Source organism: Mesoplodon densirostris, chromosome 8 (assembly GCF_025265405.1).
Source record: "Mesoplodon densirostris isolate mMesDen1 chromosome 8, mMesDen1 primary haplotype, whole genome shotgun sequence".
In the NCBI taxonomy this organism is placed as follows: Eukaryota; Metazoa; Chordata; class Mammalia; order Artiodactyla; family Ziphiidae; genus Mesoplodon; species Mesoplodon densirostris.
The window spans coordinates 28,696,166-28,719,149 of NC_082668.1; the positions used below are offsets into that span (position 1 = coordinate 28,696,166).

Below are 22,984 nucleotides of genomic sequence, written 5' to 3' on the forward strand. Positions count from 1 at the left end.
TATAAACAAAATCAAAAGACAACCTGTGGAATGGAAGAAAAGATTTGCAAATGATACAACCAACAATAGACTAATTTCCAAAATATACAAACAGCTCAATATCAAAAAGAAAAAAAAAACCCAATCAAAAAATGGGCAGAAGACGTAAATAGACAGTTCTCCAAAGAAGACATACAGGTGGCCAAAAGTCACAGGAAAAGATGCTCAGTATCACTAATTATTACAGAAATGCAATCAAACTGCAATGCAGTATCACATCACACCAGTCAGAATGGCCAACATTAACAAGTCTACAAATAATAAATGCTGGAGAGGGTGTGGAGAAAAAGGAACCCTACTACACTATTAGTGGGAATGTAACTTGGTGCAGCCACTATGGAAAACAGTATGGAGTTTCCTTAAAAAACTAAAAATAGAGTTACCATATGATCCAGCAATCCCACTCCTGGACATATATCTGGAGAAAACTCTTAACTCGAAAAGATACATGCACCCCAATGTTCATTGCAGCACTATTTACAACAGCAAAGACATGGAAGCAACTTAAATGTCCATCAACAGATGAATGGATAAAGAAAATGTCATATATATATACACACACACACACACACACACACACACACACACACATACACACACAGTGGAACATTACTCAGCCATAAAAAAATGAATGAAATAATGCCATTTGCAGCAACATAGATGGTCCTAGAGATTATCATACTAAGTGAAGTAAAAGTCAGAGAAAGACAAATATCATATGGTATTGCTTATATGTGGAATCTAAAAAAAAAATTAGACAAATGAACTTATTTACAAAACAGAAATAGACTCACAGACATAGAAAGCAAACTTATGGTTACCAAAGGGGAAAGTGGTGGAGGGATAAATTAGGAATTTGGGATTAACAGATACAGACTACTACATATAAAATAGATAAACAACAAGGACCTACTGTATAACACAGGGAGCTATATTCAATATCTTGCAATGATCTATAAAGGAAAAGAATCTGAAAATATATATACACATATATATGTATATGTATAACTGAATCACTTTGCTGTACACCTGAAACATTGTAAACCAACCACACTTTAATAAAATAATAAAAATTACAAAAAAAAGAGTTCTAGTTTAATGGCAATCCTTGGTAAGTGCTCAATATTTTACTTAATAAAATCAATACACAGGTATAACTTACAGTCCTAGCTGTCTAATTGGATGCAAACATTATCAAAACCTAGAAGAAAACATGTGTGTACACAGTTGAGATAAAGAGTCCTAGCAACTGAGGGGTTGTTTGTTCCTTGAAGGAGTAGACTATGCCCTACTTTTTGTTATGTCCCTAGCACATAGCATAGTATCTGTCACATAATAGGCTCTAAGTAATGTTTACTCAATTTGTGAATGACTAAACTTTGAGTCACTTGGTGACTCACTTAAACCTTGGTGAGTCTGAGGGCTTTATTCGTACTTGTTAGTGTAAAGAAATAGTGGTCTAGCCTTGGAATTTGGGGGTGGCTTAGAATGTTCTCCATATTATCAAAATCTATATATTCTTATAATTATTATGTTGCAATGACCAATGAGTCCTTTTATAATATAATGGGGCAATATGAAATTTAAACAGTAAACAACCTAAACCAAGTATCAATATTTGTATGGAATTTTTATTTTACAAAGTGCTTTCAATATGTGATTTCTCTTATCACCTGAACATTTCTCTAAGGTAGGCAGATATCTTCATTTTAAAGATAGAGAACTTGAACTACAAAGAAAGGTAAGTGATTTATAAAGCCTTGCACAAAAGTAGAAATGGAACTGAACTTAATCTCTGGCTCAGCCCATGATGGTTCTCCTAACAGGGAAGTAGCATTAGTATGTGACAATATAGTGTTGAATCAAATGAATTAAGTATGCACAATGGCACCTTCATAAACAGGATGGGAAGGAAATGACTTCTGTCTGTCACAGAGGAGGAAGGAAAGAATGAACATGAGAGAAAAGTGCAATATTTTTCAAGAGGGCATGTAGACATCAGAGTACCTTTTTCATCATAACACTATTTGCGGGCCTCCCTGGTGGCGCAGTGGTTGAGAGTCCGCCTGCCGATGCAGGGGACACGGGTTCGTGCCCCGATCCCGGAGGATCCCACATGCCGCGGAGCGGCTGGGCCCACGAGCCATGGCCGCGGGGCCTGTGTGTCCGGAGCCTGTGCTCCGCAACGGGAGAGGCCACAGAAGTGAGAGGCCTGCGTACAGCAAAAAAAAAATAATAATAATAAATAACACTATTTGCATATTTAAACCATTCAGCAAAGTGAGATGGATCAGCTTGACCGGTGTCATTTCACCTAAAAACACATTACTCTGTGATGTTTTCATTTCCTATATGTATTTGGCTCTCCCATTAGAGTGGAAACTTCATGAGGGTCAGAGGCTAGACCATACTACAATAAGAGTTCCTAAAGCACTCTCTACCCAGAAGGAATTCATTTATTTTTTTGTGAATGGGCAATATATACACTGGCAACAGTATGCATATGGCTAAGAACATGGGACTTAAAGTCAGATCTGTGTCTGAAACCGTGTTCTCTCAATCACTAGCTGTGTGACTTTGGGCAAGTCACTCCACCTCTGTGAGTCACGCTGTTATCTGTAAAAAGGGGGATGGCGATAAGACTTACTCCATAACTTTGTGGTGAGGATTAAATAACGTATTGCTTGTAAAAACCTAGCAGGATGCTGGGTACCTAACATGCACTCAGTAAATGTTTCACTACTGCAATACACTGAAATTTCAAGCTCAGTGAAGTTCTGGGGCTACGTGCTGATCTCTGTAGATGTGGAGAAGAGACATTTGGTTGATTCCCAAAAACAAAGTTAGGTGCTAAGAGAACATTTTAAAAAGTAACCCAAAATATATTTTTAAAACAAACTTTTAATTTATCCCACATGCCATTTAGAATAGAGTAACAGAACAAAGAAAAAAAACATAGAAGCAGTGTGACTATCACTATAAATGATTACAAACAAAATCAGCTTGCAGACACAAGCTCACTGACTAAGAAAATCTTGTGACATGTCAAGGTTTACAAAAGAGTGAAGACTTGAGATTTGGCTGGTGACAGAGGGGACATTCAAAAAGAGTAATATGTGCAATATTCTTTTTTGAGTAATTTTCCTTATTCCTAGAAGGGAACAAGTTTCTCACACATTTATTATTTTAACAAAGTCCAGCCAGCTTATTTTCCAGTGTGTACTTGTTCCAAGATCTTTAATCTTTCAACGTACATTTTCAGATCCTAATTGCTCCGATGCACAGGCTAAATGAATGCAATGATAGAGGTCCCTTAAAGTGAGAAAGAGAATACTAATTTGTTAAAAAGAAAATGACACATACTAAATGATCTCTATCATATTTCGAGTGATATTTATGAGAGAAAACTAGAGTCGAGCAACTGAAACGTTTGTTCTACCCAAAAGTAGCAGAAAAATGAACAATCACAGAGCAAGTACTACACATCAATTCAGAAGAGAACGTGATGCCAAAATAAGGTAATTTTTCCACTGACACTTCTCCCTTTGTGGCTTTAGTATTTACAGGAGCCAATTCATGGAGCCTAAAAAGGCTGTGAACACTCGAACCCTGACTGTTCAGCTCTGGGGCTCAAGCAGAGGGACGCTGGCCAAGCTCCTCTGCCACAGCCAGATGGATCAGCTCCTTCAAGACACAAATGTTGATTCACAGAGCATCCTCGGTTTCTCCTTTGCTTCCTTCGGGGTCTGGGTTAAATTCTAATGGCGTGGATGACTCCTCCATTGGAATTGCATCTCCCTGCCTCCTGTCGCTTTCCTTGGTCTCTGCATGGATCAAGTGTGGCAAGCAGTCCTGCTCCGAGTTACTCCAGACGTAGCCGGGTAAAGTCACGTGGCTGTCGGGCGGCCGGCTGGCCGTCTCGGCCGCTTTGCGGGAGATGAGCACCATGCGTGTGCTGGCCGCCATCTGCGACTGGCTGCTGGTGCTGGGCGTCACGGTGGTGAGCACGGAGCCGTATCTGTGGCCGCCGCATGGGGGCGTCCTTTTCCAGTCCACGGAGAGATTCCACCGACTCCACATCTTCTTCACCTCAGACTGAACCTAAACCGCAAGGACCGTATTGTGCATCAGAAACCATCAGAGACCCTGGAATCTTGTTAGATGGATGTCTGCCTGATTTCAATGATAGTAATAATCACTAAGGTTCCACTGTGCACCAGGGACTTTATATATACAGTTGACCCCTGAAAATCCCCTACGACTTCACAATTGGCCTTCTCTATCTGGGGCTCTGCATTGGTGGATTCAACCAAACCCAGATGGTGCAGTACTGTAGTACATGTTGAAATGCAGCCAATACATATATCTGACTCATGGGAGAGGAAAAGAGGACACGGGGTTGGAGGAGAAAATGGGATAAATAGCGCCAGCTAAGGCTGTGGAAGGACATGGAAGGTACTCAGCTGGAAATGTAACTGTAACACCATCGCTCTGCATGGGCATACTGAAGGGGGGAAATTGAGAAAAGGATTGGATGGTGAAAAGTGGGTGCTGCAAGGGGCATTCGTTGTAGGGTGGGGCTCCTGTTTCCATTCTTGCTGCTGAAGATTCAATTCTGCTATTGCAACTTTCCAGAGGGAGCTTTTTGAAAGTTCCATTGGAAGCAGTGGAAACCTGGTAAGCTGATGTCATCTATAAGATCGGTACCATTCTTTCTCTCCAGCCAACTCCTAAATGAACTGAAATTGTCCCATCACCATCTCGTAGTTTAAAAAATGTCAAAATGTTCTAATGGATTATTCCCAGGGAAAGTTATATTTGAGTTTCTTATAGAACTTGAAATAAAATATAAGTTGAAGCATTGACTGGAATATGAAGTTTACGGTCCTTCCAAGTTATCAATCTGCGTTCCAGTTAAGTTGGGTTTTTGATATCAAGGGTTGCAACTGGATTGACATTGAAAAGTGCTGGAAGAGGAAGACCTTGGCTTATTTACATGAATTCTTCCTTTCCCCAAATAATTTATGATTAAAATATCTCCCTGCTCTGTGTCCATTTTGTCCTGTAACCCCTGAGGATTCTAAAGAGATTCTGGTCACATTGTGATGGCCATTTACAAGTTTACTCGGAGCTAGATCTGCAGGAGGTATGGGGTTCCTTCAAACTTACCTCTCCATTGCAGTAGCAGTAGATGATAGACACAAAGAAACCCTGGAGGAGAAAATAGAATGTTTTAATTAATTAATTTTAATTATGAAGATCACAGCACTAAAGTGTCTTGTGCCACAATGCGTAAGTTGAAAAACTGTGTTCTTTTTTAATGATTCCTCCAGAAAATTATGCAAATTATCTCTCCTAATATTTCAAAATCCTCAAATATACATGAAATTTGTCTGAGATCTTTCCTTGGTGTGAACTGAACCACATAACTAAATAAAACACTCCAAGATACATGAATAACTGATTTCTGTTACATTCGTTTCATGTGTTGCCACCCCAGGACCACAGAACATCCCCCAGCTAGTAAGTGAAATTTTTACACTGTGAATGCTGGAAACTATAGACATAAGGTCTTATATGGTGAAAACACACAGAAACTTTTTTTTCACTCATTCAAAAATATTTATTGAGTTTATACAGTGTCAAATGCTCAGCATGATGGTGATAAACAATTTAATCAAGACAGACAAAGTCCCTGTTCTCTTAGGGCTTAGATCCTAGTAGGAAATACAGAAGGATAAAATATCAACAAATAGGGGCTTCCCTGGTGGTGCAGTGGTTGGGAGTCTGCCTGCTAATGCAGGGGACACGGGTTCGAGCCCTGGTCTGGGAGGATCCCATATGCCGCGGAGCAACTAGGCCCGTGAGCCACAGCTACTGAGCCTGCGCGTCTGGAGCCTGTGCTCCACAACAAGAGAGGCCGCGATAGTGAGAGGCCCACGCACCGTGATGAAGAGTGGCCCCCATTTGCCACAACTAGAGAAAGCCCTCGCACAGAAACGAAGACCCAACACAGTAAAAATAAATTAATTAATTAAAATATAAACAAAGAGCCACAGGAGAAAAATGTAAGATAATAAGATAAAGGCCATGCAGGCAAAACAAGTGGTATTGAAAAAGAAGATGGAGACGATTTATCAAAGGGGGAACTTGATGAAGACCTCCCTGAGGGGGAGACATTTAAGCTGGTTTGAGTGAGAAGAAGAAGCCAGGCCATGTGAATATTAGAGGGAAGAGCATTCCAGGCAAAGGAAACAGCAAGTACAAACCCCTGAGGCAGAAATGAACTTGAGGAACAGAAATTGTGGAAGAGCTAGTGTGGCTCAAACTGAGTGGGCATCAGGGAGCATGGTGTGAGGTGAGGTCACAACTGGGCAGGATCCCTGCCAGGAAGGGCTGTGCACACCAGGAAACTGCATTTGGATTTTATTCTGACTGCAATGAGAAGCCTCTGGATATGTTCAGCAGTTCAGTGACATTATCAGATTTATTTTTATTTATTTATTTATTTATTTATTTATTTTTGGTACGGGGGCCTCTCACTGCTGTGGCCTCTCCCGTTGCGGAGCACAGGCTCCGGATGCGCAGGCTAAGCGGCCATGGCTCATGGGCCCAGCCTCTCTGCGGCATGTGGGATCTTCCCGGACCGGGGCACGAATCCGTGTCCCCTGCATCAGCAGGCAGACTCTCAACCACTGCGCTACCAGGGAAGCCCTATCAGATTTATTTTTAAGATTCTTCAGACTATTGTATGGATTCTAGATTGAAGGCAGGAGGTGGCAGCAAAAGAGTAGCAGGAAGAAGAGTTAGGAGGCGCCTGTAACCTCCACGTGAGGGATAATTGTATCATGTTTTCAAATGAGATCAAATATAAGGAAGCAACCTCTTCCTCTTACTTGTCTCCCTTTCTCTTTTTTTCTCTCCCCTGCCTATCCCTTCTTTTGCTTTCATTGACTTTCCATACACACACACACACACACACACACACACACAGATTCCTGCTCTGTAGGTGTCACATATTTTACAACAATATGCTTTCTTGTCTCATAGCCCAAGCTTGTCTGTGAGAAACAGCTCCTGCTGTGGTCAGAGGTTAACCTGACTGACCCCTGCAGGATAGAAATGCACAGGTGCCAGAAAATAGCCCCTTTCCTGGACTTTGGGAGACAGGTGCATGAAAGCCAGAGGGAGGGGCAGAGAAAGGAAAAAAGCAAAATACAGGAATCAAATTATGAGTAGCACTCTCTACCTGAAAGGAGTTGAAAAAGAGCTCACAGTGCATCCGGATCTCCCACCCAAGCCCAGCAAAGGAGTGGGGCAGGCACACGAACACGATGTAATGCACTCCGAAGACCAGCACCAGCACCAGCGTTGATTTGGCGAGTTTCCTGGAAGAGAATGGCAAGCCTTTTAATTAGTCAACGTAGAGTGCCTTTCCATAGAGACAACTTGCTGGAAAAAATAAAGCTTATTTAGCAGAGCTACCAGGGGCTGACGTTCCCCCATCTCTTTGGATCCACTGCTTCTGCTAGTTTTTTTTTCTCTCCCTCTTCTTCCTGTCACTTCTATACTAAATCAGGTAGTTTATTCTCACTTTCCATGATTACTATCCCCTAAGTCTCTTTAATCTCATTTCCACTCTTCTTGCTTAATGGATATTATTTTCATAAAATTGTAAAATGCCTTTTTCTTTTTCTGTCCTAAGTCTTCTTTAACTTCTATGTTTGAGACTTAAAGAGGTACCACTTCCATCCTCAATAACTGTCTTTACTTTCACAGGCAGCATTTTGGCTTGTTCTGTTCATTTTAGAACCAGCTACTCCCTGGTCTCTTCTTACACTTGGATCTTCATTTATCATTTCATATTTTCTTATGAGCTACATGTGGTCAATACCTCTTGCCTTCCCTAAATATTCTCTGTCAAATACTCTATCTCAAATTATCTATAGTTGTAGGTTTGTTTGTTTGTTTACAAACTAAGCAATGTGGCTTTATTTCCTTTAACTGCTTCTTCATACACATTTTCTTGTGTATTTAGAGGAATTCCAGTTTCCAACATAATGGATTGACGCTAACATGGCCCCTAATGATTCCCAACCTTCTAGTATTTACATCCTTGTTAATCCTCTCCGCTTGAGTGTGGGCAGGACTTGGGACTTACTTCTAACCAATCAGTTATGGCCAAGATGGTGGGATGCCACTTCTGTGACTATGTTGCATGAGAGTGTAACATACATTTTAGTAGCAGACTCTCTCCCTTGTTTGATTCAGTGAAGCAAGTTGTGAGCTGCTCTATTGAGAGGCCCATGTGGCAAGGAGAGGTGGCATCTGACCAACCCAGCAAGAACATAAATCCTGTCAACAATCACGTGAACTTAAGAGTGGATTTTTCCCCAGCCCAACCGACATCCCAATTACATCCTTGTAAAGAGACCCAGAAGCTGAGGACCCAGCTAAGCCACGCCCAGATTTCTGACAAACAGAAACCATGAAATAGCCAGTGTGTTGTTTTAAAGCCACTAAGTTTGTGGTAATTCATTTTGCAGTAATAAAGAGCTAGTCTATGACCCAAGCACATCATTTTCTAGTTAGGTTTTTTTTTTTTTTGCATTTTTTATCCGAGAAACAGCCAAATCAGGCTTCTTCTTTATTTCTCAAGTATCCCTCTTTTTCTAAGAATCATTAATGCCCCAGTAATCTCAAACGATTGTAAGCTTCTTCCTTTCCTCACTAGTCTTTCCTTCAGTTTCTTTCTTCCTTTCTCCCTCCCTCCCTCTCTCCCTCTCTTTCCCTTTTTCTTTCTTTCTTTCTTTCTTTCTTTCTTTCTTTTTCTTTCCTTCTCTCTCTCTCTCTCTTTCTTTCTTTCCCTACTTAGTTAGTTTTTTTTTTTTTTTTAAATAAGCTGTCTATTCTGTCTCGGTTTAAAGATAATCCACTCTTTGTTCTCTCCAGAGTTTCTCAAATCTCTGGAGCAACTTTCTACGGAAAGTATAATTTCACATCATTCGGAAATTCTAGAAATTAGTAGCTTTTATTCAGAACTATAGAAATAAGTAGCTTTTATTCAGAATGAGAGAAATAAGTAGCCTTGATTCAGAACTAGAGAAATAATTAGCTTTCAAACACCACTGCACTTTTCCATTTTATGAAGAATGAAAGGCTACTTACATTTTCCATTTTTCATCATCCTTTGACCTTTGTCTTCACCAATGGAATGTGACATGAGACAAGCTATTCTAGTATAGCACAGACCCTTCACTGTAAACACAGGCATGATTTTAATACTACCACTTGCAGCATATTGAAAATAACTGGAGCTAGCAGCTGATAGTTTGTTCATACTGTGCATCCTATTCTAGACTTCAGTCCATCTGTATCTGTACTCTTTTCTGCCTGACAGTAAATGCTGCCTACACAGTGCACGGGAATGATTCCACAAAGGACTTAGAGCACGTTTGTGAGAGAAGATTGAAATGTTGACTATGATTTCTTCCTTTCTGTGTCTGCGATAGCATTTCATGACAATGTGAGGCAGAAATAAATAGATTCTTATTTGGGGATTACAAAAACTAATCCACATGCACCTGACTAGTGGTGCATATGTTCAGGTGGATAGAAGCCACTTACAAAATGATTCAGAACTTCCAAAATGATCATTGGGAGAAATGGACACATTCTTAAGATAGTTTGATAATGATTATAAATACTTAATTTGTCCTTTTCTTCAGCAAAGACGGAATAATAGACCTCCTTCAATCAGTACATTTGAAAGTTCTTAAAAATCAATATTTGAGGGCTTCCCTGGTGGCGCAGTGGGTGAGAGTCTGCCTGCCGATGCAGGGGACACGGGTTCGAGCCCTGGTCTGGAAGGATCCCATATGCCGCGGAGCAACTGGGCCCGTGAGCCACAACTGCTGAGCCTGCACGTCTGGAGCCTGTGCTCCGCAACAAGAGAGGCCGCGATAGTGAGAGGCCCGCGCACTGCAATGAGGAGTGGCCCCCGCTCGCCGCAACTAGAGAAAGCCCTCGCACAGAAACGAACACCCAACACAGCTAAAAGTAAATAAATAAATAAATTTATATTTTAAAATATCAATATTTGGGAGGTGCCAATTTGATGAGAAGATTGGAAACAATATAGCAAATACACTTTCTTGATTTTTTTTCAGTTATGACATTATTTTAAGAAGGCAAGTGAAATTGTCTGCCAAGATCATCAACAAGAGATTACATAGTTACATAGGTTACATAGTTAATGGTAAAATCCCCGCTGCTAAGAACAGATTTTTTAAAAATATATTTAGAATTTAAGCATATTGGGAAGGTTTGTTGTTATTTATATTTTCCTAAAATATATATACTATTCTGATAAATAGCACAAGCACAATTAAACCAAACGAAAATACACATTCACAATTTAGTCTCTTAGAGACAGTTCAGATCAACTGATATCTGTCCTTTACTCTAAATAGTAACCAAAATATTTCCTCTGATGGATGTCTGTCCTGGAATTACCTGTATTGTTTTCTTGTGTCATGCCCAACCACATTCGTCTCCCAAATTTTGGTAGCCAGAACTCTAACGGTATTCAGAAACAGAATAAAATTCAGCTGAAAGAGAAAATAATATTAAAAAGAATTATTAAGTTAGTCTTCAAGTTGTTTGTAAAAATTTACATAAATTGCACTTATTTGTATTCAAAGACTGAACATCACCCATTCTGTAAATGTGAATGAGGAAATCTGAGGTAAGATATTGGAAAGATAGGTATTCTTGATTTGCCCTCATGAAAACACAAAGAGATAAAATTTCAACAGCACTAGAAACTAGAAATACCAGAGGATAATCTGCCAGAATCCATGGGGAATTTCCAAACCAAAGTTCAGAAGAACTTCTGTGGCAGACTTGCTGGATAAAGGATAATAGTTATTATACAAATGTAATTGACAGCCCTTTTTGAAATGAATTCCCAGCTTCTGTATCTATTTTAGGGAGAAGAATAATAGGGTTGCTTTGGAGATGATGTCTCTCTTATGATGTATGAAAAGCACTGGGTGAAGTATACAAGGTTAAAAAAAAAAAGCCAGGTAAGATGCTGTATAAGAAAAAGTCTCAGTGTAGGCAATTAAATTGAGGTGTGGGCACCACCAGACAATCACGTTCTGGCTTTAAAAAGGGGAAGGGAGGGCTTCCCTGGTGGCGCAGTTGTTGAGAGTCCACCTGCTGATGCAGGGGACACGGGTTCGTGCCCTGGTCCAGGAGGATCCCACATGCCACGGAGCGGCTGAGCCCGTGAGCCATGGCCACTAAGCCTGCGCGTCTGGAGCCTGTGCTCTGCAACGGGAGAGGCCACAACAGTGAGAGGCCCGCGTACCACAAACAAACAAAGAAAAAATAAAGGAGGGGGAGGGAAGGGAAAGTATTGGTGGGATAAGACATTTTATGTCCAAGGGCCTCAAGGATTAGTGAAGAGGTCCAAAATGAAGAGGAAGAAAAGATCTCCAGGTCAGGGGTCATAAGGAGGTAGAAGCCCAAACCCCTTAATTCAGGGAGATGTCTACAGTCCAGGAAACGCTAGTACTTAGGAATAATGGAATTGTGGATTGCCAAGAGTGGGTTTCTGTTAATGCCAGAGCAACAGCTAGAAGAGAGGACCCATCAACTCTGCATTCCTCGGGATAAATTATCCTGTAGAGTCTCCAATCATTTCTGGAATTTGGAGAATTCTGGTATTGGGTGATTCATGTGCCCCACTACCCAATCTAGTTGATTATCTGCATCAGCCCTGAATTCCTACCGCCTTCTTGGCCATCCTACCACTGACTACCCCATAGGCAACTCTCACCAATTTCACAGCCTCCTACAAGAACTGGGGGCTGGTTTTCAATAAGTGGTGCCGGGAAAACTGGACAGCTACATGTAAAGGAATGAAATTAGAACACTCCCTAACACCATACAGAAAAATAAACCCAAAATGGATTAAAGACCTAAATGTAAGGCCAGACACTAAAAATCTCTTAGAGGAAAACATAGGAAGAACACTCTATGACATAAATCACAGCAAGATCCTTTTTGACCCACCTCCTAAAGAAATGGAAATAAAAACCAAAATAAACAAATGGGACCTAATGAAACATAAAAGCTTTTGCACAGCAAAGGAAACCATAAAAAAGATGAAAAGACTACCCTCAGAATCAGATAAAATATTTGCAAATGAAGCAACTGACAAAGGATTAACCTCCAAAATATACAAGTAGCTCATGCAGCTCAATATCAGAAAAACAAACAACCCAATCCAAAAATGGGCAGAAGAGCTAACTAGACATTTCTCCAAAGAGGATGTACAGATTGCCAACAAACACATGAAAGAATGCTCAACAGCACTAATCATTAGAGAAATGCAAATCAAAACTACAATGACACATCACTTCACACTGGTCAGAATAGCCATCATCAAAAAAATCTACAAACAATAAATGCTGGAGAGGGTGTGGAGAAAAGGGAACTCTCTTGCACTGTTGGTGGGAATGTAAATTGATACAGCCACTATGGAGAACAGTATGGAGGTTCCTTTAAAAACTAAAAATAGAACTACCATATGACCCAGCAATCCCACTATTGGGCATATACCCTGAGAAAACCATAATTCAAAAAGAGTCATGTACCACAATGTTCATTGCAGCACTATTTACAATAGCCAGGACATGGAAGCAACCTAGGTGTCCATCAACAGATGAATGGATAAAGACAATGTGGCACATATATACAATGGAATATTACTCAGCCATAAACAGAAACGAAATTGAGTTATTTGTAGTGAGGTGGATGTACCTAGAGATTGTCATACAGAGTGAAGTAAGTCAGAAAGAGAAACACAAATACTGTATGCTAACACATATATGTGGAATCTAAAAAAAAAAAAAAAGAAGAAAATGGTTCTGACGAACATAGGGGCAGGACAGGAATAAAGATGCAGACGTAGAGAATGGACTTGAGGACACGAGGAGGAGGAAGGGTAAGCTGGGACGAAGTGAGAGAGTGGCAGTGACATATATACACTACCAGATGTAAAACAGATAGCTAGTGGGAAGCAGCCGCAAAGCACAGGGAGATCAGCTCGGTGCTTTGTAACTACATAGAGGGGTAGATAGGGAGTGTGGGAGGGAGACGCAAGAGGGAGGGGATATGGGGATATATGTATATATATAGCTGATTCAGTTTGTTAAACAGCAGAAACTAACACAACAATATAAAGCAATTATATTCCAATAAAGACTAAAAAAAAAATAATAACTGGGGGCTGGGTCTTGAGACCCATACCCTAGAGGAAGGACAGAGCTGTGCTGTGAAATTGTGGAAGAAGGATGTTTTCAGGCTAATAAGAGCTACTAGTTATTGAACACTGTCTAGTTTAAACGTTCACATAAATATGATATAGGAATTTTTATTATTCCCATTTATTATGAATGAAGAAACTCTAGCTCAAAGAGATTAACTGATTTGACCTAGACTACCCAGCTATCAGCTGGAATTTGAATCAGGCCTATGTGAGTCTGTATTGTGAATTCTTAACCACTACCTTTATTTTTTAATTAAATTTAACTTTTTATTTATTGAGGTAAGATTGGTTTAACACATTATATGTTTCATGTGTACAAGATTTAGACTTCTGTATATACTACATCATGCTCACTACCAAAAGGTAGTTTCTATCCATCCCCTTTACCCATTTCATCCTCCTCACACCTTTCCCTTCTGGTAAACACTACTGTGTTCTCTGCATCTAGGTGTTTGTTTTTATTTGGTTTGTTCATTTATTTTGTTTTGGGGGGGATATTGTATTTGTTTTTATATTCCACATGTAAGTGAAACCATACAATATTTGTCTTTCTGACTTATTTCAGTTAGCATAATACCCTCAAGGTCCATCAATGTTGTCACAAATGACAAGATTTCTTCTTTTTATGGCTGAGTAGTATTTCATTGTGTCTGAATAGATAGACAGATAGATAGACAGACAGATAGATAGATAGATAGATAGATAGATAGATACAGATATAGATAGATAGATACAGATATAGATACGGATATCACATCTTCTATACCCATTCAATGGGCACTTAGGTTATCTCCATATCTTGGCTATTGTAAAAAGTGCTGTGATGAGGCACTTAGGTTATCTCCATATCTTGGCTATTGTAAAAAGTGCTGTGATGAATATAGGGGTGCATATACTTCAAATTAGTGTCTTTGCATTCTTCATATAAATACCTAGAAGTGGAATAGCTAGGTCATATGGTAGTTCTGTTCTTAATTTTCTGAGGAATCTCTATACTGTTTTCCATAGTAGCTACACCAATTCACATTCCCACCAACAATATGTAGAGCTCTCTTTTCTCCACATCCTCTCCAACACTCGTTATTTCTCATTTTTCTTGATAATAGCCATTCCAATGGGCATGGAATGATATCTCATTGTGGTTTTAATTTGCATTTACCAAATAATTAGTGACATTGGACATCTTTTTGTGTGCTCGTTTGCCATCTGTATGTCTATTCAGCTCCTCTACCCTACTTTTGTTTTTGAGTTGTGTGAGTTCTTTATATATTTTGGATATTAATCCCATTATTGGGTATATGATTTGCAAATATCTTCTCCCATTTGGTAGGTTGTCTTTTTTATTGTTGATAGTTTCCTTTGCTATACAGAAGCTTTTTAGTTTGCTGTAGCCCCATTTGTTTATTTTTGCTTTTGTTTCCCTTGCCTGAGGACACATATTCAGAAAGATATTGCTAAGACCAATGCCAAAGAGTATATTGCATATGTTTTCTTCTAAGAGTTTGTGGTTTAAGGTCTTACATTTAAGTCTAATCCATTTCGAGTTGATTTTTGCGTGTTGTGTGAGATAGTGGTCCACTTTCATTCTTTTGCATGTGGCTGTTCAGTTTTCCCAACACCATTTATTGAAGAGACCATCCTTTCTCCATTGTATATTCTTTGCCCCTTTGTTTTAAATTAATTGTCCATATATGTGTGGTTTTATTGCTAGTCTCTCAATTCTGTTCCATTTATCTGTGTGACTCTTTTTCTGCCAATGCCATGCTGTTTTGATTACTATAGCTTTGAAATACAGTTTGAAATGAGGGAGTGTGACATCACCAGCTTTGTTCTTTTCTCTTGGGATTTCTTTGGCTATTCAAGGGTCTTTTGTGGCTCTATACAAATATTTGGATTTTTATATTCTAGTTCTTTGAACAATGTCCTTGGGATTTTGATGGGGATTGCATGGAATATGTATATTGCTTTAGGTAATGTAGACATTTTAACAATGTTACTTCTTCCAATCCATGAGCATAGAACATCTTTCCATTTCTTTGCATAGCCTTCAGTTTCTTTCAGGCTGTCTTATAGTTTTCAGTGTACATGTTTTTCACCTCCTTGGTTAAATTTATTCCTAGGTATTTTATTCTTCTTGTTGCAATTGTAAATGGGATTGTTTTCTTAATTTCTCTTTCTGCTAGTCCATTGTTAGTGTATAGAAATGCAACAGATTTTTGTATGTTGATTTGTATCCCGCAACTGTACTGAATTTATTAGTTCTAACAGGGTTTTTTGTGGAGTCTTCAGGGGGTTTTATATATAAAATCATGTCATCTGCAAGTAGCATCAGTTTGACTTCTTCTTTTTTAATTTGGATGCATTTTATTTCTTTTTCTTGCCTAATTGCTCTGACTAGGACTTCCAATACTATGTTGAATAAAAGTGGTAAGAGTGAGCATCCTTGTCTTGCTCCTGATCTTAGATAGCTTCCAGTTCTTCCCTGTTGAATGTGTTAGCTGGGATTATGATGTTGTCATATATGGTCTTTATTATGTTGAGGTATGTTCCTTTTATACTCATTTTATTGAGATTTTTTATCATAAATTGGTGTTGAATCTTGTGAGTTGCTTTTTCTGCATCTACTGAGATGATCATATGATTTTTATCTTTTATTTTGTTAATGTAGTGTATCATGATTGATTTGCAGCCATTGAATCACCCTTGAATCCCTGGAATAAATCTTGCTTGATTATAAGATATGATAATCTTAATGTACTATTGTATTCAGCTTGCTCATACTTTGTTGAGGATTTTTGCATCTATGTTCATCAAAGATATTGGCGTGTAAGTTTTGTTTTTGTGTGTTGTCCTTGGTGTCAGGGTAAGGTTGTCCTCATAAAATGAGTTAGAAAGCATTCTCTCCTCTTCAATATTTTCAAGAGCTTGAGAAGGATAGGTAATAAATCTTCTGAGTGTTCACTAGATTTCACCTGTGAAACGATCTGGTTCTGGACTTTTGATTTTGGGGAGGATTTGATTACTGTTCCAACCTCCTTACTAGTGATCAGTCTATTACAATTTTTCTATTTATTCATGATTCAGCCTTGGAAGGTTGTATAATTCTAAAAATTTGTCCATTTATTCTATATTGTCCAATTTGTTGGCATATACCTGTTCATAATATTCTATTTTAATCCTTTGCATTTCTGTGATATCTATTATTATTTCTTCTCTTTCATTTGTGATTTTATTTATCAGAGCCTTCTCTCTTTTTTTAAGTGAATCTAGCTAAAGATTTATTAATTTTTTTAACCTTTTCAAAGAAACAGCTCTTAGTTTCATTAATCTCTTCTATTATCTTTTTAGTTTCTATTCATTCTTTCCACTCTAATGTTTATTATCTCCTTCCTTCTGCTGAATTTGGGCTTCATTTGTTTTTCTTTTCTAGTTCCTTTAGATGTAATGTTAGATTGTTTATATGAGATTTTTCTTGTTTCTTGAGGTAGGCCTGTATTGCTATAAACGTCCCTCTTTGTACCTCTTTTGCTGCATCTCATGGATTTTGGCATGTTGTATTTTCACTTTCATTTGTCTTAAGGTATTTTTTAATTTCTACTTTGATTTCTTCTTTGACTCAATATTTGTTCAGTTGCATGTTGTTTAGTCTCCACATATTTATGATTTTTCCAGCTTTCTTCTTGTAGTTGATTTCTAGTTTCATCAGAAAAGATGCTGTTATTTTTTCAATCTTCTTAAATTTATTGAGACTGGTTTTGGGTCCCAACTTTTGGTCTGTCCTTGAAAATGTTCCCTGTGCACTTGAGAAGAATGTGTATTCTGCTACATTTGGGTGGAATGTTCTGTATAAATCTATTAAGTCTACCTGATCTAATGGTTTATGGCTGCTGTTTTGCTTGTTAAGTTTCTGTCTGGATGATCTCTCCATTGATGTAAGTGGGGTGTTAAAGTCCCCAACTATCACTGTGTTGCTGTCAATTTTTTCCTTTTGGTCTGTTAATTTCTTTATATATTTTGGTGATCATATGTTCGGTGCATGTTGGTGTTGTCCCCCTTATCATTATATAATGTCCATCTTTGTCTCTTGTTACCTCTTTTGGCTGGAAATCTATTTTTTCTGCTATGAGTATGGCTACATCCGCTTTCTCTTGGCTGCCATTTACTTGGAGTATCATCTTCCATCCCTTCGCTAAAGTCTATGTTTGTCTTTAAAGCTGACATAAGTCTCCTGGAGACAGCATTTCATTGGGTCATGTTTTTTTAATCCATCCGGCCACTTTGTGTTTTTTGATTGGTTAATTGAATCCATTTTCATTTTGGGTGATTATTGATAAATGAGGACTTAGCACTGCCATTTTATCTTTTATTTTCTAGTTGCTCTATATCTCCATTATTTCTTTTTCCTTGTGTTTCTGACTGCCATTTTAGTTTGGTGGTTTCCTATGATATTTTCTCAGTTTCCTCTTTTTTATGTTTCATGTCTCTGCTCTAGATTTATGCTTTCTGTTTACCATAATGTTTGTTTAAAATTCTCATAAAGTTGTTATTTTTCTGCTGATAGCATCTTATCTTCATTTGACTACATGACTTCTGTATTTTCCTCTTCCATTTTTATGTTTCTGTCATCTCAAATTATCCCTTTATGTGTTGTGAGTTTGTGACCAACTTGAAATAGCTATAGTTGTTTTTACTTTTTTTTCCCCCTTTAACCTCTGTGTTATTCTGATATAGGGTTGCAATTTTCTTTTTTTCTTTTTTTTTTTTTTTTTGCAGTATGTGGGCCTCTCACTGCTGTGGCCTCTCCCGTTGCGGAGCACAGGCTCCGGATGCGCAGGCCCAGCGGCCATGGCTCACGGGCCCAGCCACTCCGCGGCATATGGGATCCTCCCAGACCGGGGCACGAACCCGCATCCCCTGCATCGGCAGGCGGACTCTTAACCACTTGCGCCACCAGGGAGGCCCAGCAATTTTCTGATTCTATTGATCACCTTACTCAAAGTTTTGCACACTTTTACCTTTTCGTTTAGGAAAACAGCTCCTTTCAACATTTCTTACAAGGCAAATCTGGTACTAATGCACTCCCTCAGCTTTTGTTTGTCTGAGAAATTTTATTTCTCCTTCATATCTAAATGATAACTTTGCCAGTAGAGTATTTCTGGCTGTTACTTTTTATCTTTCAATATTTTGAGTACATCATTCCACTCTCTCTTGGCTTGTAGAGTTTATGCTGAGAAATCTGCTGATAGCCTAACTGGGGTTGATTTGTAGGTTACCATTTTTCCCCTGGCTGCCTTTAAAATTCTTTCTTTGTCATTTATTTTGACAGCTTTAATATAATGTGTTGTGGAGAAGGTTTTTTCACATTGAAGTAATTAGTTGTTCTCCCAGCTTCATGGACTTCTATATCCAGTTCCTGCCTCAGGTTTGGAAAATTCTCTGCTCTTATTTCTTTAAATAAACTTTCTCCTCCCTTCTTCCACTCTTCTCCTTCTGGGATACCCATTAACATAATGCTGCTCTTCCTAATAAAGTCAAATAGTTCTCAAAGAATGTCTTCTTTTTTTAAGATTTTGATTCTCTCTTCCCTTCTATCCGTATCACTTCTAGATTCCTATCTTCAAGCTCACTAGTCTCTCTTCCATATCATCTGCTCTATTTCTAGTGCTTTCTTCATCTCATTTATTGAGTCCTTCATGTCCAGAGTTTCTCTTTGTTTCTTTTTTAGAGTTTCAGTCTCTTTGGCAAAACATTCCTTCTATTCATCAATTTTATTCCTGAGCTTATTGAACTGCCTTTCTGTATTTTCCTTTAGTTCACTGAGTTTCTTTATGACAGCTATTTTGAATTCTCTATCAGTAAGATTGCAATATTCTGTGGCTCTAAGTTTGGTTTTTGGAGAACTGTCGCTTTCTTTTTGTGATACAGTGTTACCATGGTTCTTCAGTGAGCTTGATGAGTTGTTCTTCTGCCAGCACATTGGAAGTAGAGAACACCTTTCTTCTTTAGGTAAAGCTTTTTTAAAAAAAAAAAAAAAAAAAAACTTGATTCAAAAGATTCAACAGATTAGTAACTAGAGGCCTCTCTTGTTTTCTAGTAGGGGTGATATAGCACAAGTTTTTGGTCTCTTACCTGAGCTGCTTCTGGTTATATTTGAGCATCAGCATTTTCCACTCTCCACTACCTCTGTCAGAGGTGTCATCCATTGCCCTGGTTGTCGCTGCTTGTGCCTCTGGGGTCATTAATGCATTGCTGCTGCTGGCATCACTACCTGGGACATTGGATTGGTGGGTACTTCTGCTATGTCCAGAGGCTCAGTCTCCACTACCACCCCCACGGGGTGGAGAGGGTTGGTAGCCAGGGTCCCAGGTGTCCTTACCATGTCCAGGGTTGTCAGGCTCATAGGCACTGCCACTGTGGATAGGGTCAGGCAGGGGGAGCCAGAGTAATAGGCATCTCCATAACTGGAAGGACAGGGTCATAGGCCCACTGTCACTGTTGCCTGGATCTTTTTGGCCAGGGGCAGCACTTTGGCTGGAAGGCTGGAGTCATATGTTCTGCTACCCCTGATATTACCAGGTTCTCTGGGGCTGCAGGCTCAGTTACCATGGCTGAGGGTCCAGGATCACAGGCACCACTTCTGCTGTTCTGCCTGGTTCTGTCTCTTCTATGTGTTTCAGCCCACCCACATTTAGATGTGTGGAATTCTCTGATGTCCTGCTGTGTTGAGCAAAGTCACCTTTGTTGAGTTATGGATGTTTTTACTGGTTGTAGATTGAAGGGGAAAGGCAAAGAGAGTGCCACACACTGCCATGATGCTGATGTCACTCTTAACCACTATCTTATACTTTCTTTTCAGGAGGATAAAAAGATGCAAAACATGAGAGTTGAGGATTTTCATTCATCCTCACCCACTACAACACCTGATTCATGTCCACATAATCTTTTTCAATAAGAAGGTGAGAAACTACTACTTGTCTATCACATGAGTGCTACTTTCTGAATGGCCAAACTTATTTCATGCTTCATTAATTCTTCTCTCCCTAAGACTATCCTCCCTAGCAATACAAATGCAGCTGGGAGTGAAAATAGTGGGGAGTGATGCTGTGTAACTACTGTGTGAAGGACCAAGTGCTAGGAGCTGAAGCTGGCAGTGTTGTGGAAGCAATGTTAGCTGGGTATTGTCATTTGCCATTCCTTATTCCTGGAAAAAATAAAGAATTACAAATGGCTTCAGATGGGCCAAACTTAAACTCTGTCCATATTAAAATGCCCATGGCCAGAGACTCTGTACTCAAGTCGGTAGACCATACTAAGTAAATACTGCAAACTCTCAGAAACTTATTAAAGAAGACACACACCAATCAGTCCATTGGTTTTATAATTCAAAGGACAGCAAAGTGGATTATGGAAAGAATTAAGAATTAAGAAAAATAGAACTTGCTGCCTTAAAAGATAGGTAAACAAAATACACACACACACATGCACACACACATATTGATACACGCAGTAACAGTTGAATGAATTTCCAAAAAATCATTATAAATAATTTAGGAAAGCATAGAATATAGGTTAATTAGAAACTAACTTATTTACTACTTACTTACTATTCTAAGTGTTTTAGGTGAATTGATGCTTAGTCTTCACGGCAGCTCTATGAGATAGGCATATTGCCCCCATTTTACAAATGAGGAATCTGAGTCACAGCTTACACAAACTATGCATGATCACACAGCCAGCAAGTGGCAGAGCCCTAATGAGTCCCATGCAGCCTGGATGCATAGCATGGACTCTTAACCACTGCACCATGCTGCCCATAAAATAGAGTTGAGTTAATAGCAGATTGAGATGGAGACAGAAATTTTTTAAAGAGCAGGATGGATTAAGAAAAGATTGTAAAGAATCTAACTTATAGCCCAGTTTTAAAGTCAGTATTAGAAACCTAAGCATTAGGTCTAACAGAGCAGGAAAATGGATTTAGCAATTTAGAAGACACTTGAAGAATCTTCCTTAATGAAAGGATGAAGAACAAAGACTTCTGTGATGAGGGATAGATGCTTACATGGAGAGCACGGAATTCAGAGTCATTATGAAGATTATTTATCTTTCTGAAGGAAATGATAAATAGAACAAATCAATAAAGACATAAAAGAAAAAATCCTGCTCTAAAGAAAGATCCAAGTCTGCAGAAGGAAAAATGACTCTATATATGGGGAAATGGAATGAAAAAGAACAACACATTCTGGTGAGATTTTTAAAATTTTTTTAAATGAAATATCATTCAGAGAGAAAAAAATCATTTAGAGAGTCCTTGCATATCTCAAATAATCTTCTTGGAGGGAAAATTTTGCTTAAAGCTGTTAATAAGCCAGTAGCACATAGACTAAATTTTATGCAAATGTGGTTTTAAAATAATGCAGATATAAGCATTAGAGTCTCTCTCAATTAAATTTTTAAAGATTTATTCAAAGTGAACCACAGATGAGTTTCAAAGTCAAAATTTCAGCCATGAAACCTCTGGCTCCTCAGGCCATCTCAGAGACTGCTCCTAGAATCACCTCTGCCTGGATCATTCTCCCTACTCCCTCCACTCTCTCACCCTTACTAGGACAGCTCATTCTCAGGCTTTAAGCTGAATGTCACTTCTCAAAAGCTATTCCCCACACCCCAGCCCCACCACAGAACTCGTCACATTTTAATTTCTGTCTCACCCACTATACTTAAGTTTAAGGAGAAATTGATGCCTGTTCCCCCCCATCTCATCCCCATTGCCTCACACAGCACCTGCCATGTTCTTGGTGTTTAATCAAGATTTGTTAAATGAGTGAATGAATAAATGAGTGAATGAAACGTGCACTCTCTAAACCCTACTTATATTGAGGTAAATCAGCATATCCTCCTTCAATGTAGAATTTTCACTTCTAGGTATCTATCACAAAAGACATAAGTAGAGAAAGAACTCAAAATTTATGTACAACAAATTCCACTGTTATAAAATATCTTTAAAACTATCTATTTACACTTAAAATTTTCATCAATGACTTTGGATACACGATGGGAAAGATTTGCTATCTCCCCTTTCCTGATATTTCCTCCCAGGGAAGGTAGGTCAACTGATGTGCACTTCTGTTCTCCCTACTCCCCCTTACTGTCTCCAACCCTGGAGAAGATGGATTGAAGTACTTGGTGAGTGAATATGGGACAAATACTGAGTTTGCTTAACTCAGCTCATCCTTCTTTTCTTTGGGAGCTTGCAGTGAGCAGACTTTCTCTGCAGCATCTCCAGGCTTAGAAGCCTGCCCCTCAGCAATCTGTGCCTGGGTGGGCAGATCCTGCCTAATTATGGGGTTCTTCAACTGGCCCACTTGGCTAACAGACCAAAGATCACACCTTCCAACACAGACTCTAACAGCTATAAGGGTTTTGCTTTGTTTCTCTCTCTCCTCCTTTGTTTTATATCTCAACTTATTTAGAATCTGAGCAGTAAAGAGGGATGCTATGTATTAGCTGCCCTCAGAGATTCTCTGAATACATCACATCTCACCCCATATATTGGTTTCTTTTTCAATATCATGAACATGAGACACATTTTTGCTTTGTTTATATGTG

The 22,984-nt window shown here is 39.0% G+C and overlaps 1 protein-coding gene across 2 annotated transcripts in view; it reads right to left on the reverse strand.

The window, feature by feature from the left end:
* Nucleotides 1–3,744: 3,744 nt before the first annotated feature.
* Nucleotides 3,745–22,984, reverse strand: part of PTH2R (parathyroid hormone 2 receptor) — an 87,792-nt gene continuing 68,552 nt past the window's right edge. Inside the window, exons 9-12 of one of the 2 annotated variants that reach the window (XM_060106790.1) lie at nt 10,555–10,649; nt 7,289–7,427; nt 5,209–5,250; nt 3,745–4,140 (exon numbers count right to left, since the gene is read on the reverse strand). In XM_060106790.1, coding sequence (XP_059962773.1) covers nt 3,745–4,140; nt 5,209–5,250; nt 7,289–7,427; nt 10,555–10,649 — 672 coding nt within the window. The remainder of the gene's footprint in view (nt 4,141–5,208; nt 5,251–7,288; nt 7,428–10,554; nt 10,650–22,984) is intronic. The other variant, XM_060106789.1, reaches the window with a different exon arrangement.